Source organism: Styela clava, chromosome 8, assembly GCF_964204865.1.
Source record: "Styela clava chromosome 8, kaStyClav1.hap1.2, whole genome shotgun sequence".
NCBI lineage: Eukaryota > Metazoa > Chordata > Ascidiacea > Stolidobranchia > Styelidae > Styela > Styela clava.
The window spans coordinates 7,631,355-7,652,701 of NC_135257.1; the positions used below are offsets into that span (position 1 = coordinate 7,631,355).

The following is a 21,347-nucleotide window of genomic DNA, read 5'->3' on the forward strand; positions in this document are numbered from 1 at the left end:
ACTATGATAGATAACACTATTTTGAATGGAGTGACTCATCAACATGCCTGAAGCAGGCAACTTCTAAAAAGAGAGAGAATTTTAAGTGGCAACGCCCACCCTACACCAGACGAAAGTTTTGGGGACTTTTAACAACAAATGAGAAGTTGGAAAATTTTGAAATTATACCAGTGAATTTACGGAGATTAGATTAGAACATACAGACAATGGTTTTTCGAAATATATATGAGTAGTGACTGAATGTTTAAGTTACATAAAAATAAGAAGTTGAAAAAAAACATTCTCCTTTCTTGAAAGTGCTTAAATTCAGCAAACCCATTATAATGCATGAAATGAACTTTTTTACAAAGAACTGGTATTAAACTCAGACAAAAAATTTGAAACATAAATAATATTTATGTCGCTAATGAAAGCATAGTCAAAAATATGTCCCTGAGGCAACAGACTGTTCTTTAATGTGAGGTATGCTTGCATATATAAAGAATATAGTCTCATCCTGTTCTTGAACATTATGCACATAGAATAAAATAATAGATAGATAATTATATTAAGTTGTAATAATGTTGAATAAAGTACACTGCATTTAAATAACAGTCTAAATTGGAAATTTATACTCAAATATCAACAATTATTAAGACTTTACAAAATTGAAGACTGCGTCACTGAAATATTTTTCACATCTAATCTAGAAGTCATTATCTGGTAGAATAGTGAATATGGACAATAAAACCCACATTCTTAATGCTTTTATGTCAGAATAAAAAATATACGATTCACAATACTATCCATATTTAAGGTTGGTTTCACCAATTTTAAATGTAGTTGTTAATAAAGCTTCTGTTGGTAAATTACAAGATCAGAAAATATTTCCAGCATCAATACCATGGGTGATGAACCATGAGCCACCAAATATGTTGAAAACACATTATCTTCAACTGTCACTGAAAACGTGTCATAACATACCATGTATCATAACTGTCATTCAAAATGTATGTTAATTTCATATTAAATCTAAAGTTACTTTGAGCAAAATTAGATCTATCATATTACATTTTCAGGTGGCACACCATGAAGGCTTATTTGTTATTTTGAAATAAGCTCGATAATTTCTGATGAGATATGCACAATCTAATCATTTGGTAATTCCCTTAGTATGGAGTATCACTGTTGCAGCTCCTGAAGTGGTCTTTCACAGTTTGATTTGAGCTGTACTTCATTACTGTTTGGTGTAAATACGTATCTTCTATTTTAGGAAATCCTTCATAGAGCATCATAGCAAGCTTCCACTACAGGTCCGTTTACACTCAATAGTTAGTCGTCAAACCACATTGATTGTCACCAATGCTGTGATAACAACATCACTAACACTAGATCCTATGCTCTATCCGAGTAAACTTCTCTCAAAACCTTCTATATTAGGTGGAAAGCACACTTAGAATACCCGTGCTCGTTCCAACACACCTAACCATCACAAATACTGTTCTGATTTTCAACTGAAGCAAGCAACAGTACAAGACTACATTTGGATTGGTCATTGATTGTGGGCAATCAAAAATATGAAAACTAAGAGCTATTCAAATTGGCTGCTAAATAGCCATCTAGACCAGGTTTTTCATTATTATACCTCAAGAGTCGAGAGCTATATTGTACTTTTTCTTTACGTGAAAAGTACAATATACAAGATAGCAAGAGCCAAGGAGAGCATTTATTATTGCTATGTTTTCCTTTCCAACAAGACTGAGTGTGAAATTGGATTTTTTACACATCAGACGCTCATCTGTTGTTACTACTATTATGCTATCATGAAGAGAGCGAGAGAGATTTATTTCACCAACCAGAAAAAACAGTCATACCAATAAAAAAATACAGTATAGACTGGAACTGGAGGGAGCGATACGACCATGCGGTCATCGGAGACAGCTCCCCTCCCTGAATACATTTTTAAAATATTTTAAAATCTTAAATAACAGATAAAGGTATCTAAATACAGCAGTAAAGTCCCCTGTATAAATTTTCACATAATCAATATATACACTATAATGAAATTGAATTTTATATTTAACATAATTTGATAAAAACCTATTTTTGATCCGACCCTGATATTGATAATTATTGAATAGGGCGATTTCATAGAACTAGAGACAAAGTAGAAAAAAAATCAAAATGATCAATCCTGCGTAAACAAATATTTTCATAGAACATATCTTGAAGTTCTGAGAAGTTATTTATTACACACTAACACACCTATACGGATAAATAAAAATGTGACGGTTATGGAAAGTTAGTGATGCATTGACCCCCAATGTTGACATCATAAGTCATTGATACAAAACTGAAGTTAGAGGCTCAATCATGAAAAACCATAAATTATTTTATATGTTGGAGTGGTATCAACATTTCCAAAAAAATATCAAATTTTTAATGTCTTCATTCCTTTATTGTTTGTTGAATATTATACAGGCTAATTTTGATCTTTATTTTACAAGCCCATATTTTTGAATTGCCAATTTGATCCCGAAAAATAATTTCATTTCAGAATTCATCTGTTAATTATGGATTCATAACTTAGCAAAGTAAATTCAATGTGATTACAGTAACTTTAAATGTTATTAATTATTGATTAAATATCAGATGTTTCAAAATAAAACATGAAACAGACCCTGATTGTAGCGTACCACAAGTAACGGTCCGTTTTTAATTCAGACTGGAAGTTTTAAAAATTGGCTAACAGTATTCACCTAATTTTATAAAATTTAACAACCTGAATATATCGACGCATGAAATCCAAATTGGGCTAAGTCCATTTTTCTAGTTTTGAGAAAAACGCAAAAAACGTTTTTTTTTTGTTTCTTTTTTTTATTTCTCTAATACCTTACATCGAGGATGTCTAGTTTTTATGGTCCACCAAAGTTACAATGAAGGCCATATTTAGATGGTATAAAAAAATTTGTGCTCCGCCCCAATTTTTTTGGGGGGGGTTTTTTTGGACTTAACCCTTTTTGGCTCTCAATTTTCTGGACCAAAAACAATTTTATTGGACTTAGGGCTCCTTTATTATGTTATTATAGAGGCTGGTATGGACTTAGCGCTTTGTATTATATTTTTTGAGAGGAGCTATGTCCAAAAAACGGACTCAGCGCTTTGTATTATATTTTTTGAGAGGAGCTATGTCCAAAAAACGGACTTAGCCCCAACTTACAATGCAGTTATCCAGAGCTAAGTCCACTATAGTAGACACAGCTCTGTTTAGTTCTCAAATGCCCTAAAAAGAGCAGGGTTATGTCCATAGCTGTCTTGAGATCTAGAGCACCTAGAGATAAGGCAAATAGATCAAAATGTAGAGCTAAGTCCAGGAAAATCAGCAATTGAAAAATGTCATTTTTTGGAAAAGTGGACTTAGCACTGTTTGGTTTTGAGGTGTCGATATATTCTCCATTGACATAGGAAAGGGTAGTTGATTGGTTACAATATCTTGAGATAGGGAACACCTCAAAGTTTCACTGAAAAATTTCCTTTTTCGTAACCGTGTTTAACGGCTCGTCTATATGAAAGTGGTCCATAGTTTTCCTGTCTCTATGGTTTCTATGTTACAGGCCCAAGGCCATCTACAACTAGAAACACTAGAATTTAAATGCTTGTAATTGTAATAGTCTCTAAGTTAAACCTGTTTGATATTAAAATATTTGCCCTGAAAGTAACCCTGGAATTACCTAATAATGAATCCAATGAAAAGGCAATGATAGCTCTGTAAATCAAAGATTCCAAAAATGTAAAACAAAATTCATTATAATTTTGTTTATATTAGATGAATCTATAACATTTAAATTTGAAAATTTATAGCATTCTCGAAACCAAAGTAGCCTACAACTTCAAAATAAGCTCTCCTGGTATTTGAGATCATTTTCGCAAACTAAAAAAACACCAAATAGCAAAATATTTAGTCAATTCGAAATACAACTCACCACTCTGTTTTCATCAAAAACTTCAAACAGTAGTCTGTTTTCCTTTGGTACCACCTGATAAAGTGGAAGAAACAATTAAAATTTGACGGGAGCATATGAGAACAAGAGAAATTGGAATAACAGAGGCAAACTACATACAGGCCAATGATACTCAACAAGTCTGGCTATTACATTTTAAACTGAATTTATCACAACCTATATTATTATTACCGTATGTTACATAAGTTATTATTGTTCCACTAGACAAGTTTTATTCTAGAAGACTCTCAAATTTTTCGGAACTACAAAAAAAGGCCAATGAAATTCTGGCCATAATTCCGCTTTTGTTACATTACCGATATATATCATGAAGGACGAGAAATACATGTGATTGTGGGCTAATATGTATATATGTGTGCTTTTCAATAATTTACAGGAGTTCAATATTAGGATTACATATACTTATGTGTGATATAAAATATCAAGTAGAGTGCGAAACTGGTCCACAAAAATATTCTGTTTCTGATTCTTTGACATCATTACCTCACTTCCATTTTTGTTTATAGTCTTATTATCAGCATTTGAATTATAAGAAGTGGGCATGGCTTAGATTCAGGCAGCAGGTTCTAAGACATACCGTTCCAATTCTAATATACCAAAATCACATGATGTGAGCAAGATTTGCCTAATTTCAATTGATTCTTAAAACCTTGCTTCTGTTCAAACAAATTTTGATGGTTTGTTGTAATTGCAATGATCACAACAATAAATCAAGTTATTAGTTAAACTTCTCAGAGTGGATTAACAGGACACATAATTTAGTTTTACCATTTAAAAATGAAATTATTGTCCAAAATCAGTCAGAATCTCAAACAATCAATACATCACTTGAATGCTATCGGAGCATCCCATATAATACTTACTCTAAAAGTAAATTCTTCCTCCCATTTTGGATTCAAGGTCTAAAAATATCGGAAAATAAAATGAAATGGTTATCAACTTTGCTACATAATATTATTCTGAGACATACATAATAGAGGGAAATTGAAGTAGCATAATTGGCTGTGATCTATTATTTTTATTCAGAAAACCGAATTATATTGAACATTAAAGTGTGTACCGGTAAATAGAATAACGTGAAAGTGAATCAAATCTCAAGATTAAGTAAGGAAGTGATGAGTGCCTATTAGAAAAGTTTGTTTTGTCGACTTTTAAATCCAAGCAATTTCACCGTTACAATCCTAATTTTAGTTGAAAAACACATTGAATCATATTATGAAACTGGGTATTATCAAAATTACAATTGTTACCGTAGATCTTTCTTTCGCCAATATTAAAATATTTGACTAGTTTGAATGTTATTTCATATTCCATAATAGTAATTCTTACGCAAAATTCAGAAAATCAAAATTCAGAAAACAGCTAACTCTAATCCATGATAAACAAGATTTTAAACCAGTAGTAATGTTAAAGTAAATGACATTTTAAAACATAATATACATAGTCTACATAGTTTTATGTAAACAGTCATTGATCCTGATCTGCGGGGAAAGAAACCTAAAATGAATTCATATTTCATGACTTTACTGACCCCAGTTAAACATTGCGTTATGACTATTGTAAAGTGATGTGGAAACATCTATCAAATACTAGGAATCATATAAATCAGAGGAAATTTCGTACTTTTTTCTTTGTTTTGGTTGTTGCAGTTCCATAGCTTTCATAGGATTGCCCGAGTGATATTCGCTTTGGTCGATAGAGAGATACCTTCACGTATGGATCACTAAAATTATTAAAATCAATGATTGATTTCGCATAATATTTGTATGACTAATGTAATAATGTATATTTCTTAAACCCTCTTTGGCCAATCTACTTCAATCACTCACTAACGATCTACTCTTGTCTGATTAGCAGAACGCTCATCTCAAGAGCCATTTATTACACACAAGATTTTAAGCAAAAAGTACTTGACACCTTTCTTAGAACAAAGCTCAGATCCTTAAAATATGTCAAAATCTCTACCATAATAATAAAAAATAGTAATTTGCAGTAGACATAATGAAGAAACAGATATGCATAATAGGAGAAATTAGTACCTGGCACCAAATATATCCTTCTTAGCAAGATTATGACCAGATAAGACTTTTACTCTCACCAGTCTGTGGACATTCAACTGAAAATAAATCGAAACATGTTATGAGTTGCTATTTTCTCAGCACAGCCATATACACACACAATACAGCGAAGATTGCTTCAACAAATTCATTTAATGAAGAAAACCAAAACCACTTTCTGTATATAAGATAAATTATATGACAGGAGAAAGGAGTGGTTTGATTTTGGTGCACTTTCGAGAACAAAATAGAAAAGATGTCATTACTAACTGTGCCACTGGTTTCATTTTGCAAAAAAAGGAAAATTCTACTAGATATAATGTTAAACTATATGGCTATAATAAAATTGATTTGTAATTGGGATATATCCAAAAAATAGTACTTTGTGCACATTGAACAGAGTCAATTATTGATGGTATATCTCATCATGGTGAATGAAAATTTTTATAAAATCATGATTTCATAATAATATCAATCTTCTATTATGGTATGTTTGTTTTAAAAAACATTAGTGTGAGAATATTGAATTTCCAATATTTCAATTGATAAACAATTATTGTTTATTTATATGTTTATAAAAAAAATCAGAAAATATAAGAATACCTGGTGATTTTTATGTCCATATATTACTGAATCAGATGAGGCCATACGAAGAAAATGAAGATGACTTATGCAAGCTCAATCAGTACAGTGTCCTAACTATTAATCCTACAAAATCTTGAGTTTATGTACCAGCAGACAGTAATATTTATATAACTATAAGTTAGCTGTATCTACACAAAAAATTACAGGATTTTACACTTAACTATGTCATGCATCATAACAAAACAAAAAAGCAGCATAGGCCCAAGAGACATTTTAAGTTCTGAATAATTTATTGAAATCCTGAATCTGGCATACATGCCAGACAGAAAACTTTTTTATACAGCACTTTTATAGATAATATCAATCATTATTGCAATGTAAATATCCCAATTTGATTTTTTTATAACAAATAAAGGCAAATGGTGTATAAATCACTGAGCGGAATATGTCCCTCGCTCTTTGGTCAAAATATTTTTCATCAATGCAAATTAGGTCAACTTGAAAGACATTCAAAACAGAATACAACTTATGTATTAATGACAAGCAGCCTGGAGCAAACGGATGATTGAAAAGGAACAAAATGTGAGACAAAACAAAAAAGCGGTGTTTGTAATTGGCAGTGACTAAACTTCAACAAAACGAGGAACTACGGTACGTTGTGTAAACATATGGCAAACATAAATCCCACTAAATTATTTGATTTGAAATATACAATTCTAAATTATGTATAGCTAACATATTTACAAAGCTTTTTTAAACATGTCATGAATCGAAGTTTGAATACTCATAATTTAGAAACAATATTGTAGTAACTTCCTCCGTGATTTAAAATTGAATAGTATATTCAATATTCTTTCACAGCAGCTATAACAGAATATGTCGATCACATTGAAAGAACCCAAGTTATCTCTCTCACTGGTGCCAGGAAACGTGTTTGTCTTTCCCAAGTATTTTTCTCTATGTCATAAGCTTCCACTGGTTCTCCAAAAAAATTGGTCCCCCATATTCCAGAAACAGCATATATTTTGTTGTCGTGTACGAATCCATGACAATAGTTTCTAGGCATTGTCATTTGCAAGATGTCGGTCCATACACCAGTGATGGTATCATAGAATTCAGCATATGATAGAACAGTTGTATTTTCACCTCCAATAACATAAATCTTGTCATTATAAGTCACCGCAGCAGCACCATATCTAGGAGTCTTCATTGATGCAACTCCTTGCCAATGCATTGTCTTCAGATTCAATTTCTCAACAGTGTTTAAAGGTGTTTTTCTTAACAGACCACCACAGCTGTATATGCTATGACCAACAGCAGCCAAGGCATTCATGTCTTTTTCTTCAGACATATCAGGTAGAGGTGTCCAACGATCCTCTGGGACAGAGTACTTCTCACCTGATGCTGTAGTTTTCCCTGGTGATTCATTTCCCAATCCTATAACATAAATTGCACCATCATGTGCAATAGCAGGTGGTCTTGCACCATGATCTTTAAGCATACTTGACACCTTTATCCACATAGCATTTGGATCCTTCGTATATTTGAGTCGATATACTGACTTATCATCCGACAAGATGAATATATACGGATCAACATAAACAGCACTATAATTATCACAACCACTGATGGCATCACTGCTTACTATCTCTGTTTCTTCCCAAACCTTTCTATGGCCATCATACTCTCTGATGAATTCTGGAGATCCATCAAGAACCACAACTTTGTTTTGATAGGATGGAGCAACTGTCTGATCACAGCTCAAAGAAGAGACTTTGAGATGAGATTTGAACACAGACAAAGCTGTTTTAGTTAGACTTTCTGAGCTCGAATTGATGAGAACTTCATTTTCAACAAGATGTCTTCTATAAGGCAAACCCATGAGATTCAGATCAACAAGCTGTAGTAGTTCTGGAAACAGCTCTTTTCTAGGCTTGATGTCATATTCAACCCACTTTATGATTGCATCACAAACTTGTTCTTCACGAGTATCCTTATTTTTCTGTGATGAAACCAAATAAATCAAATACTCTGATTCAAGTTGCAGGAATGCAGTAGTTTTCATGATCGCAACAAAGTGATCAATAGCATACTTGTCACATTTTTCATCCAAATCCTTGAAATCATATTTTCTGGCCAATTGCTTCGAAATGAAAACATTCTCTCTGCTCATTTGTTCAGTAAGATGTTTCAATATGTTAGTCACAAGTCTATGAAGTTGGAAAACATCAGCAGTGTGGTAGACTTCTAATATATCATCGTTTTCAAATGATGCGATACCAGTGTAGATGTAAGCAATGCATATTCTAACAGCTTTGATTTGAACATCTTGGATTTCAACTGTTCCTTCCATGCTTTCTTTTGTGTCATGGCTGAGCATTGCCCGAAAGTAATCAGAATTTGCAGCAATAACATTTTTGTGTACAGGAAGCTTCTCCTCTTCAACTACTATAACAAAATCACAATAAAGCCCATATTCTCTCAAATTATTTATCCTTTCCAGTGAGGAAGACTGGTACTCGCTGTCCGCTATAACAACTTCCATAATCAAATTTTAATCATCCAATAACAGACTGAAGATATGAGTTTTCAGTATGAATTACATTGAAACTTATATATAGTTTTAAAATTTGATCTCAGTGATTTAAAAGTGAAGAACACGCTACTCAGCTAGTAAAGATGAGACAATGTATGTAGGCTATATGATACCGTACTAATATTATATTAAATTGGTATTTCTTTCCTTTTAGCAACCATATCAGCTGCAGCCTGCAGGCATACAAAAACGCCTCTCATAAATTCCATTGTTAAATATAAATCAAATCAAACGCAAAGCGCAATTCAATTTCAAATAAATACAGTAATGTATCCCAATTCTCAGTATTCATGAGAGTGTTCGAAGTTGCGGTACAAAGCATTAATTATGGAATTTGAGTGTACAATTTTTAGGTGACCCAATATCTCAAACACTATAATTGTTACTACAATAATATATTCATTTTTATGAACTATTGAACAATAAGCAACTTTAAACGAGTTGACTCTTCCACCCACTATAAGTGGACAAATGTTTAATTCAGATGTTATTTGTATATTTGTTTCATCATCTTCAAATGTCATGAATTGATTCAACAGTAAGAGTGTCATAATGGACTATATCAGGGATGGCGAACCTTTTTTAATAAATGGGTCAAAAATTACATTTTTATTGTGGTAAAGAAGAATGTGGATCATACATATTTAATCAAAGCCATCCCTGGGCTATATGGTACTGTAATACAGTAATAATTGATATGGGTAATGCAGTAATGAAGCACTCAGTACCCATATAGTGGCTATGGTCAGCAAGTAATGGTACATGAGTTGTTATGACAGTGTGAATCAGTGGCAGAGTTGTAGTATAAACCAACAAATACTATATTACTGTATTATAGACACTCGCAAACTGCCCAAATTCCAATTGTCAGATTCCAGTCGATCAATCTTAATTTGAGCTTTGGTCTTAACGAATTAACATTTCCAATGGTGAATTTCAACTAAAAAGTTTTTTCAAATCATATAAACATTATAAGTTTCAACTCCTAATCAACAATTCAAAAATATGAGAATGAAAAAAAATTATTTACACACCAAACAAGAATAGGATTAGACGTTATTTTATACCGGGGACTGGGGAGAAGTCGATAACAAGGTATAATCATATGACATACCATGGTCTACGTCCGGTTACCAGTCCATGTCAGGTACCATGTGAAAAAAGTTACCTAGTTAATTGTTTCAGATGCATGAACTTTATGGTGGAAGAAGCCGTAATCGACCAGCAGCTCCCTATGGCTGTATGGCGATGAGAAGTCCAGCAATCCTCCCACACATAATTATCCCCATGGGATTTAAACAAACCTTCAAACACACACTGGGTGCATCGATGATTATGCCACAGTGAAGCAATAAAAAGGACATATTTTATACCAGTGCTCTTCTATTATAACAATAAGGATATATAGATTTATGAAAAACTATGACAAAAAGTCCTTCAAATCAAGGGGGATTCCTGCATTTGCAGATTTAAACTTAGAAAAGTGGGTATAAGTATCGTTACCTATTCTAAAACCAGCATACAGGCATAACAGACAGACAGAAAATAATCTAAAGAAAAGGAATAAGAACTGATTATGGAATTTAGATAACTAGCAAAGCCTTAGGGTTTATTAAAAAAATGATTGATAAATACAGAATGTGGTACATGTTCACACACCTAAAAATAAAATAACTTCACACACACTCCACTCACACAAACATGAAACCATAGACAGACAGAGATAACATATAATGGAATTTTAAAAAAAACATAGCAAACTAAGGACAAATTAATTTGTAAACAAAAAATCAAATCAATCTGCAATCAAATACTAAAAATATGTCCCCACTTTTGCTATTATTACAACTTTCATCACTAGGCTAGCTATACCTACCAAAGTGACTATAACCACTTTGTCACTTTGACCGGTACCAGTATGCCAATTTATTGTATTTTTTCAGATCAAACGTCGAGGAAAGGCGTGACGTTGCTGGCCAGCCATACACTGTAACAGCAAATGGTCAAACCCATAATAGCAGTAATAGTCACTCTGGTCAAAAAACTATTCAGTTAACCATGAACAAACCCCTCCTGAAACTTTTCTCCGTTGTGTTTATGTGACGTCATCGTGATTGAAGGTTGGGCTATGTTTCTTCGGCTCGACTACTGACTGCATGGTTGGTGGGGATTTCGTGACTGAATTTAAAATTTTGTGATCGGGTTTTTATTTTTCTAATTTGGGAGTTATTTAGAATTTAAAAAAACTTGAACAGCTAACACATATAAACTATTAGTACACATATTCATATTTGTAATATGGGCGCCTAAATAGAAGCGCATCAAGACTGCCATCGTGAATGTTTCTAAATCCCCAAAATTCTTCTAGTTAACCATTGCGAATTATTATGATTATTATGAGTATTTCGATAGTAATTTCGCGAGTTTTGCAACTGTTCCATATCTATCATTTTGATCTGAAATATGTAATCACGTGTCATCTAAAAGACTGATAGCTATAATATGGCTAATGAGGCGAATGTGAAAGTAAAATTTAACGAAAGTTAGGATAGAATAGGATTTACATATTTATCCCAAGGGAGGGGAAAGCCGATAAGACGGCTCAACCATATGGCGAACCACGGTCTCTCGTCCGGTTACCATTCCATGTCGAGGATGGGATTAATTAGTTATTTGTTTTTGAAAGCATGGACTTGATGGTGGAGGAAACCGTAACCGACCAGCGGTTACGTGAACCACCCTACGGCGGCGAGAAGTCTATCAATCCTCTCGCACATAACCACCCCGCATGGAACTCGAACCTGCGAACCCACGCAGAGTAATCAGAGGTGCGGTGGCGAGCGTATTCCTAACGCTTAGCACGATGAGCTACAACGCCGCGCCACGTATTTCGGTACCGTGTACAACTGTACAGAAAGTGCTAGCCTTTTGAAAATGCTATTAGTAAGTCAGCCGACACATACTGATGAACAACCACGATGCCGCAGTCTCAATTTTTTAAATATGAATTATTTGGGATTTTTTCGAGATTTCGGCAATGGAGCTTTAAACGCATTTGGGGAATAAAATCAAAAAGTCAATTTTATGCATTACATTAATGATTACACAAAAGTGGCTTGAAAAAAAAACAATATAAACGAGCCAATGAATGCTATGGAGAATTTTTTTAACAAGGGGGCATCGAGATTAAGGGCCCATTCACATCTGTTCACACCACTGCGTTGACGCACCTTCAAACCTTGTTTGTTTAACTTAATCGTGCGTTGCTGCGTTAACGCATCATTTTGACGCACTGCGTCAACGCAACGAATTCTCGAGGACACATTCTTTTGCGTTGACGCGATGCGTTAGTCGAGATTTGAGTTGGATTCAGGTGCTTTGTGCTGTGGTTTGGCGATGACTTTAAACAAAAATCGACGATTGAGTTTACTGTTGTGGTTGAGAAAACGGGAGGATAAAAAAGAAGATGGAAAATAAGAAGGTGGTGAGGCCATTCTATTTTGCATAGAAGAGAAACTAGAGGTAGGTACCGCTTACCGATGCAGAACCGGTACTGACTGTACCGGTACGTGTACGGTACACTGGTACGGCAGCCCTGGCACCAGTGCCGGCACCGGTATGCCTGTACCATACCGTATTTGCAGTGGTTTGTAACAAAAATGAAATTGCTACTTGCATGGTTCTAGGTTTATCTGTTAAGATAACAATGCAGGCTCCCTGTACTATAATTACAAGAAAACATATAACATTGTGCTCCTGGCTATTGTTGATGCTTGGTAAATATTAAACCTGGTTTTGTATCATTCTAGTTAGTATTTATGAAATGAATTTTGTTACTTACCACTCGTGGTTGCTTTATATGAATGAATAAATTGAAAACACATTATCTTCTATTATGATTGTGTGGATTCTACATAGGCATTTAATCCAAACAGTGCCATCAAAAACTCAACGAAATTTATATTTTTCAGTTATAAATTCCTTGCAGTGGTCATCGGCGCTTACGGAAGAGCAAGTGATGGGTGAATATTTGCAAACTCATGTTTTGGACATCGCCTGCAGAATGGAACCTTGAGTCTACCCTCACCAAGGTGTTTATTTAAGCTAATACTTCGCTTAGACTTAATGACTGTTGATGTTTTTTTTCTATAACGGAACAGGTTTTAATTTTCCTTTACATCCAGTTAATATCTAGTTTGAGCTGCTTTATTAATAATGTAAAACAGGCTGATCATTCTTACAGCTTATTAATAACCCATAACAATAAAGCATGTTTATGCAGAAAAATCTCCCCTAAACCTCATTTTGTATTTCCGTCTAACAGGGGCATATCTATTTTCAGGCCATTGCCATTAACGAATGGGCCAACCGTTACCTTTGTTTTCCTTGGTGATGAAGCGTTTCCACTGAAAGAATATTTGATGAGACCATTTCCTGGCAATGGTCTTTCGCAAGGGAAGAAAAATTTTAATTATCGCTTATCACGCGCAAGACGAATGGTGGAAAGCACATTTGGAATATTAGCCAATCAGTGGAGAGCTTATCATCACCGACCAATACCTTTGACATGCTGCCTCCACAATTTTTTGAGGAGAGATGTTGATGGAGCTGCAACAGTTGACGAAGATGTGAGAGTGGTCACTCAACTGCTGCATGACATACCCGGAAGTGGTGGCCTTGCAACACAGAACGCTCGCTCGGTTTGCAACTACTTTTCGAGGGAAGGTGCTGTGCCCAGGCAAAGGCACCATTGCTGATCTTTGAACAAATGTTTGGACGATTAATGAAATAGAGAGGTGTCACAAGTCCTATACGCTAGTAGTACAAATAGTTCGAACAAATGTTCTCAAATATTTTTATATTTCCCCAAATTCAATATTATACAATAGCTCGTGGATTCTAACTTTCGCCAGTTAAAACCGTTGTACTGGTAGCCTGCATAGAATAGAGTATCTACCAGGCGTCTTGCAAACTTTTCAGCATCAATACTTTCTGTATGTAAATAAAGGCATGATTATTACATTGAAAATCTGTTGTGTGACACAAAAAGGTTTAAGGGCCTTAGAATTAAATACCTTTGTTGACAACACTCATTATAGTTTCATCAGGGTCCGGTTGTTTTGTAAATGGACCTTTACCAGATGCTGATGTCATCCAACTAGGTCTTCAGCTTCGTCATTTATTTGCATGTTATCTGCATCTTCAAGCACCACGAGGGTGACGTCTTCGTCAACATTTGAAGACGTTCTTTGAAACAAAGGGAGTTTCATTCCGTAGGCTAGAGATTAGCAATATTGTTGCATCTGTCACATAAACAAATAATACATACGTTCTAAAGTAAACATGTTCATCCAAGAACTTCAGCATCTCCATAAACTTCCACGCGCTGCTGCCCCACTCCTCGTAGCCTCTATTTCCTTTAGCTTCTCTTTTCTAAATCTATCCTTCGTTGACCTCGATTTCTGCATGGCTACTCATATTCTTATCGCTTCTTCTCAGTGCCTCAGCTACCTCTTCCCACGAATTTCCTTTTGCAACTGCATCTCTGTAAGATGCTGCTTTTACAGCATAAAGACACTCCCGTGCGCGAACCTCAAAATAAGCTGCTTTAAATCCATTTTTTCTCAATCTGTAATAATCATTGTAACGTTAAATTAGTAGCGTTTTGAAAAATAATAACTAGTACTAGTGTATTATACAACAACATTATACATTCGCCAAAAAGTCTCAAATTTCCTATCAAAAGTACAGTGTGTCTTACCAACCCACTGCAGGTACACAGTGCCTATATAGTTGCTGAACTAGCGTGATTACTACACCCGGAAAATCTGATCTTTTGACACAAAATGCGTTGATGCATCGCAGTGTGAACAAGTTCAACGCACTGCGTTTGCGCCTGCGTAGAAAACTAACGCAACGCATTGCGTTGGTGTGAACGGGCCCTAATAAGGACAAATCGAGATTTATCTTGAACACTGCCATTGTACAAAATATTTACAATATACAATACAAACACACAAGACGAAAATTCAGTTCAAAACTTTAAACGAGGTTCGAAAAGCAAGACATAAGAGTACTACATGGGCAATCTCACACAGATAATATATATGGTTTTTAGCTTTCGTTAAATGAACAAAACATAGCTCAAGATATTAAATATATGAATTGCTGGATAATACTGGATGATGTTTACGAATATATTTGTTTATTATATGTAACTATGTTCTATGATTATTATTTTTTCATCATTTATTTATTTTTACAAAACTGTTATGAATCCACAACGTGGACCTTAAAAAAAAAAAAAAAAAAAAAAAGATATTAAATATAAAATGTGGTAAAATCAAATTGTTTACAGTTTACACTAACCAACGAGCACTAACCAATGAGAATATATACGCATTGCACTAACCCATTTATAATTTTTATGATCTTTTTGTTACTTTTCCTATAATGTTTAGTAAATCGTTTGCTTTTGGGAGTTAATAGTAAGTAGATAGTACAGCAACATACATATATTGATCAAGTTGAACAGGACACGGGATACCGTACCACGCAACGACTAAGGTACCACGGGAGAATCTTGCTTGTGAAATGGAGGACAGGGAAAGTTGGAAGAAGATAGTCATAGCAAATGTTCAACCGCGGTCGCAAAAGAGCAAGAGAGTTACCGGTAGTAATATAAATTTACATCGCCAGTAGGCTGAATACCCTGAAATGAAATGCGAATAAATTACGGTGATGTACCGTAACTGATTTTTTCCAACGAGATTTTTTCTGATGCTTCACAGAATGGAATTTTCAATAATAAATGAGATAATAAATTATGACACATACCTGCACAAATAAGAAAACAAACATGGGGTCTAGCGAAGATAACGCCAAACAACCGCCGTAACTGCTTGAATAACGCCAAACAGGAATATGGTGTGGAATTTTTATGATTTGAAAAAAAATTAGCTACCTCCATATCGGTACACAGTACACACACTTCTGGAGCGCCCAATTTTAACTAACCGGGTATGTTTCATGCCAAATGGAGTGTACCGTAGCGTTCCTACAGGGGTGATAGCACAAAAGTCTCATTATTCGCTGTTTGATTAAGTTTGCAGATATAGTTGACTAGTGTTAAATAATATCATAGCCTATAATGGACACTCTAAAAATGGAATGTTGAATCATCTGGTGTTGAATTCGTCAAATGAACTATAACATCTGTTCACAACATCAATCTGACTGTCTGTGGATTCAAGGAAGGACAATATGCCATATTCAAGATCAAGCGATGCCCCTCCTGAACCCCCGAAACGTAAAAGTCCAACTGAACGTCAAGCAGCATGTACTTCTTCAGCATCCAACTTAACAGAACACAATATATCCAATTTAGTCTCCATACTTGAGAGCACAATTCTAAAGACACTGCGCCTGGAAATACCGGCTATAATTGAACAGCACATTGAAAAATTAGCTCTGGATCTCTCTTCAACCACCCCGACCAGCATTGGAATCCAGGAATCTCTATCATCTCTGGATGAATCTATAAAACAAATGAAAACTCAGTTATCCTCGATCAATGTCATTAAAGATGAGGTTGGAGAAATAAAGACAAGCCAAGAATTCATTGCCAGAAAGTTTGACGAACTTAATGCCAATTATGACAAACTGAGCACCATCACAGTTAAAAACACCCGAAGAATTCGTCAACTTGAAAGTATTGTGGAAGAACTAGAAGAAGAAATAGATATCCTTACTGAACGCCAATACGACCAGGAGCGTAGGTCAAGGCTGGATAATTTAGAATTTCACAATATACCCTACTCGCGTGATGAAGATTGTGAAAAATTAATTATGAAGGTAGCAGCACGAATAAATGTACCGCTGCAATCATCTGACATATCAAACTGTCACCGGATGTCAAAAGAAAACAACAAAAAGCCTTCACCAATTATTGTTAAATTTGTACGCAGAAAAACAAGGCATCAAATTCTAAAAAATCGTCGCCAACTGAGATCGGCCAATTTTCATGAAGATTTTCAGCATTTTACAAGATCTACTAGAATATTCATCATAGAAAACCTTAATGACAATAACAAGGACTTATTTTTTAAAGCAAGAGATCTTAAAAAAGAATGTGGATATAAATATCTATGGACACATAATGGAAAAGTTTTAATAAAAAAGAACGAAATGACAACTACCATCCCCATCAATAACGAAGATGACCTTTCTCTCATCAAGTAGGTCTATTGATTATAAATATTCATACATTGTATAGTCAAAATAATTTTATGTATTACTCAAACATATATCAAAAATACCGGCCATTTATTTCCAGCCTGGAGAAAATATCTCTTACATTTCATACATGGCTTTAGCAAACGACCCTCAATTAGCTTATTCCTGTGACATTGAAACGTGCAATAATGTAGGAGTTGTTGATTTAAATTCTTCTCAATCATTGTCTGACTTTTGTATTTTCCATGTGAACATTCGATCCCTGCAAAAAAATATTGATAAATTAACAACCCTATTATCTAATTTCTCATCCCCTCCACAAATAATTGCGATAAGCGAATCAAAGTTATCGTGTAACCCTGTTTCCAACACTAATATTGATGGGTATAGCTTTATACACATGCCATCCATCACAAAAGCAGGTGGTGTTGGTGCTTATATTCGAAACGATCTCATCTATAATGAAATTTCAGATTACAATCTCAATCACTCCAACTGTGATAATATATGGTTTGAAATAAGTTTGGCCAACGCAGTCAATAAGATAATTGTTGGTGTTATATATAGGCATCCTCGTAATAATATTCCAAGCTTTACTAATGCATTTGAAGCATCTCTTGCTAAATTGGCAAAGAAACAGTTTTTGATACTAGGAGATTTTAACATTAACTTACTTACATTGTCAACTAATGCCCAAATTGCAAATTATGCCGATATGTTAATTTCTCACAATGCCAAGTCATTAATCACTAAGCCTACTAGAGTGAGCAGTACATCATCAACACTTATAGATCACATTTATACTAATATTTCAAATTTTAGAATCAAATCTCATGTAGTTCTCTCAGACATAACAGACCATTTTCCTGTTATGTGTTGCCTCAGTGGCATAAAACCAGCCCATACAAATTATGTCAAAATAGCAAGGGACATGTCAAAATTCTCGATCGATTGCTTTCGCACAGATACACAAGTAATTTTTCATAATTATATTGCTAGAAACAATTTGAGTTCCCAAAACTTTGATGGTGTTTTCAGCGAATTTGTAAAATCTTTTGTTCACCTGATTGATCGCCACGCCCCGCTTCGACCACTCTCACGTCGTCAAAAAAGGCTACGATCAAAACCATGGCTAACCAAAGGGCTGCTTGCTTCTATTCGCCACAAAAATAAGATGTTTGAATCCCACTTTTTGAAAGGGAACACTTCCGAACGCTCCTATTTCAAAAAGTATAGAAATGTTTTGATTAGAGCCATAGATGATTCAAAACAAACCTATTATCAAAACCTTATTGCTAAAAACAAAGGTAATCCTAGGTCAACATGGCAAACAGTTAACGAAATCACTCATGTAAAAAATAAATCTAATCAAAAAGTTAACGAGATCGATATTGAAAATGGCTCTATAATTAGGGATGAACTTTTGATTGCTACAGAATTTAATAAGTATTTTTCTACAATTGGGTCTAGCCTTTCAGGCAAGTTTTCCACTGAACAGGATAGCTTTAAACAATTTCTTCACAATTGTATAAACCAGTCCATCTTCATGAGCCCAGCGACTACAAATGAATTGATAATAGAAATACATAATTTGAAAGACAGGAAGGCAGTTGGTCCAGACAACATACCAGCACGTTTCCTTAAATTAGTTGCTGATCTCATTGCACCATGTTTGGCTGAATTCTTCAATTGTTCACTTTTGTTTGGAATCTTCCCTGCATGTCTCAAAATTGCCCGAGTGATCCCTCTTTTCAAATCTGGCATTAAAAAATGTATGTCAAATTACAGACCAATTTCAATTCTTTCATCAATAAGTAAAATATTTGAGCGTTTGATTCATAAGCGACTCAATGCTTTTTTTACGAAACATGATGTAATAAATAAATCACAGTTTGGCTTCCAAAATAATCTATCTACATCACATGCTATCTTAGACACAATATCATATATCTACGATAAACTAGAGAGGAAGGAGTTTGTCAGTGCAACATTCCTAGATCTAAGGAAGGCCTTCGATACCGTAAATCATAACATCCTGATTTACAAGTTGAGACATTTCGGTATCAGGGGTACAGCAAACAAACTCATTTCTAGTTATTTAAGTAATAGATCACAATATGTTCAAGTTGGGTCGTGTCGTTCCTCTCCCTTACCAGTGACTCACGGAGTTCCTCAAGGTAGTTGCTTGGGTCCTCTTCTATTTCTAGTCTATGTAAATGACATAACTTGTTGTTCCTCCTTCTTTACCAAATTGTTTGCTGATGATACCAATCTTCTCGACAGCGACAAATCTTGTGCAGTTCTTCAGTTGAGAGTAAATTCTGAAATTGCGAAAGTATCAAATTGGATGCGGTCTAATAAACTAACACTGAACATTGGCAAATCAAAAACTATGTTAATATCTCCACACCAGTGCAAATCTAAAAATGAAACAGTAATACAAATTGATGACAAAGAACTTGAAAATGTCCATTCTTATAAATATCTTGGCATATATTTAGATAGTAAAATGAATTGGGATGTTCACTTATCCAAATTATCCGTTAAATTATCTAAATCGGTTGGAATACTTTACAAGCTTAGACGATTTACATCACCAACAACACTAAGGATGGTGTACTACTCCTTATTCCAGAGCCATATCCAATACGGCATAATTGCTTGGGGTTCAGCTGTTAAAACATTATTACATCGCATTGAAATTATGCAGAACCGAGCAATCCGTGCAATATCTGCCGCTAGTTATTTTTCACGACTCAGTCCTATTTATTATAACCTTCAAATTATTAAATTGGCAGACATTTACAAAATAGAAGTTTTGAAATTGATGCACCAACACCACTGCAAAAAACTCCCTCCTGCGTTCACAAACTATTTTTCAAAACAAAGCAATGTTCACTCATATGGAACACGGTCCTCTATTAGCAGTTCTTATTATGTAAATCGTTTTAGCACCAAACTCACCCAAAACTCAATCAAGTTTGTTGGTGTTAAATTGTGGAATAATCTCCCCAATAGCATTAGGACCAGTACCTATAACTTGTATAAACATGCACTGAAGAGCCTATACCTAGATGCTTATAAGCCCAGTTGCAATTAGTCTAGAAATATTATATTTGTATACCGGTATGTACTGTACCTATCCCTGTGGTGCTGCTTTTCCCATCCATGTTCGTCAAGTTGTGTGCTCGCTGTGTACTGTTCTTGTTTTAATATTTTCCGCCCAACCTATATGCCACGAATACTGCAGAACCCATAATTATTCTGCACTACTCTAATAGCCACTAACAATCGCTTTCAACATAAAAATCCGTTAAATACGGTATTGATTCTCGCAGCCAGAAGCCCGTTGCTGGGCACGCCATATTGGTTTACTGTGTATGCTTAGTCAGCATTATTTCGCAATTCTTTGTTGTCATTGAGGCATATCCTTCTTACAGATGTCGCTGTTAAGTCATATAATACGATGTGATCATTGTAGTATCTCGGTGTTTATTTCGATTTTATTTTGTTCTTACTCTGTATGATCGAGTTTAATTAGGTAAATATCTAATACTCCATAGTTATTATGACATCCTGTATTTTATTTTTCAAACTTTGTTGTTCCTTTTTGTGATTGAGGCTAATTAAGTGAATGTTTAGGTAACTTTTCGTGGTCATTGTGGCATTCTTTTTGTTGTCCCTTTTATATATATGATTGTGTCGAATTTAGTGACTATTTAATATTGAGTTGTTCGGTTGCTATATTTGCTGCTTCAATGCAGCTACAAGGTGTCGCTGACTGGATGACTCTTTGAGTCTTTCGCGATCCCTCGTCTATTGCAACAAGCCGATATCTGTCTTCGTAATTTGTTATATGTCTTTTTTTATTTT

The 21,347-nt window shown here is 34.6% G+C and overlaps 2 protein-coding genes and 1 long non-coding RNA gene across 5 annotated transcripts in view; 1 reads left to right on the forward strand and 2 right to left on the reverse strand.

Moving 5' to 3' along the window:
• LOC120345808 (E3 ubiquitin-protein ligase NEDD4-like) overlaps positions 1 to 6,803 on the reverse strand; it is a 31,761-nt gene extending 24,958 nt beyond the window's left edge. For both annotated transcript variants that reach the window (XM_039415361.2, XM_039415360.2), the window contains exons 1-5: positions 6,662 to 6,803; positions 6,041 to 6,117; positions 5,625 to 5,724; positions 4,865 to 4,903; positions 3,963 to 4,016 (exon numbers count right to left, since the gene is read on the reverse strand). In XM_039415361.2, coding sequence (XP_039271295.1) covers positions 3,963 to 4,016; positions 4,865 to 4,903; positions 5,625 to 5,724; positions 6,041 to 6,117; positions 6,662 to 6,706 — 315 coding nt within the window. In that variant the 5' untranslated portion in view covers positions 6,707 to 6,803. The remainder of the gene's footprint in view (positions 1 to 3,962; positions 4,017 to 4,864; positions 4,904 to 5,624; positions 5,725 to 6,040; positions 6,118 to 6,661) is intronic.
• Positions 6,804 to 6,830: 27 nt separating this feature from the next.
• On the reverse strand, positions 6,831 to 11,307 carry LOC120345810 (kelch-like protein 7). The gene has a single exon (XM_039415363.2). It carries the CDS (start codon positions 9,186 to 9,188, stop codon positions 7,527 to 7,529), a length of 1,662 nt encoding a protein of 553 aa, XP_039271297.1. The 5' UTR covers positions 9,189 to 11,307; the 3' UTR covers positions 6,831 to 7,526.
• A 1,122-nt stretch (positions 11,308 to 12,429) lies between these two features.
• On the forward strand, positions 12,430 to 14,280 carry LOC120342895 (uncharacterized). 2 transcript variants are annotated; one of them, XR_013477542.1, is made up of 3 exons: positions 12,430 to 12,761; positions 13,211 to 13,330; positions 13,564 to 14,280. It is a non-coding gene; the product is annotated as an uncharacterized LOC120342895 (long non-coding RNA). The 2 variants fall into 2 exon arrangements; XR_013477541.1 differs by having other exon boundaries at positions 13,582 to 14,279.
• Positions 14,281 to 21,347: the final 7,067 nt, after the last annotated feature.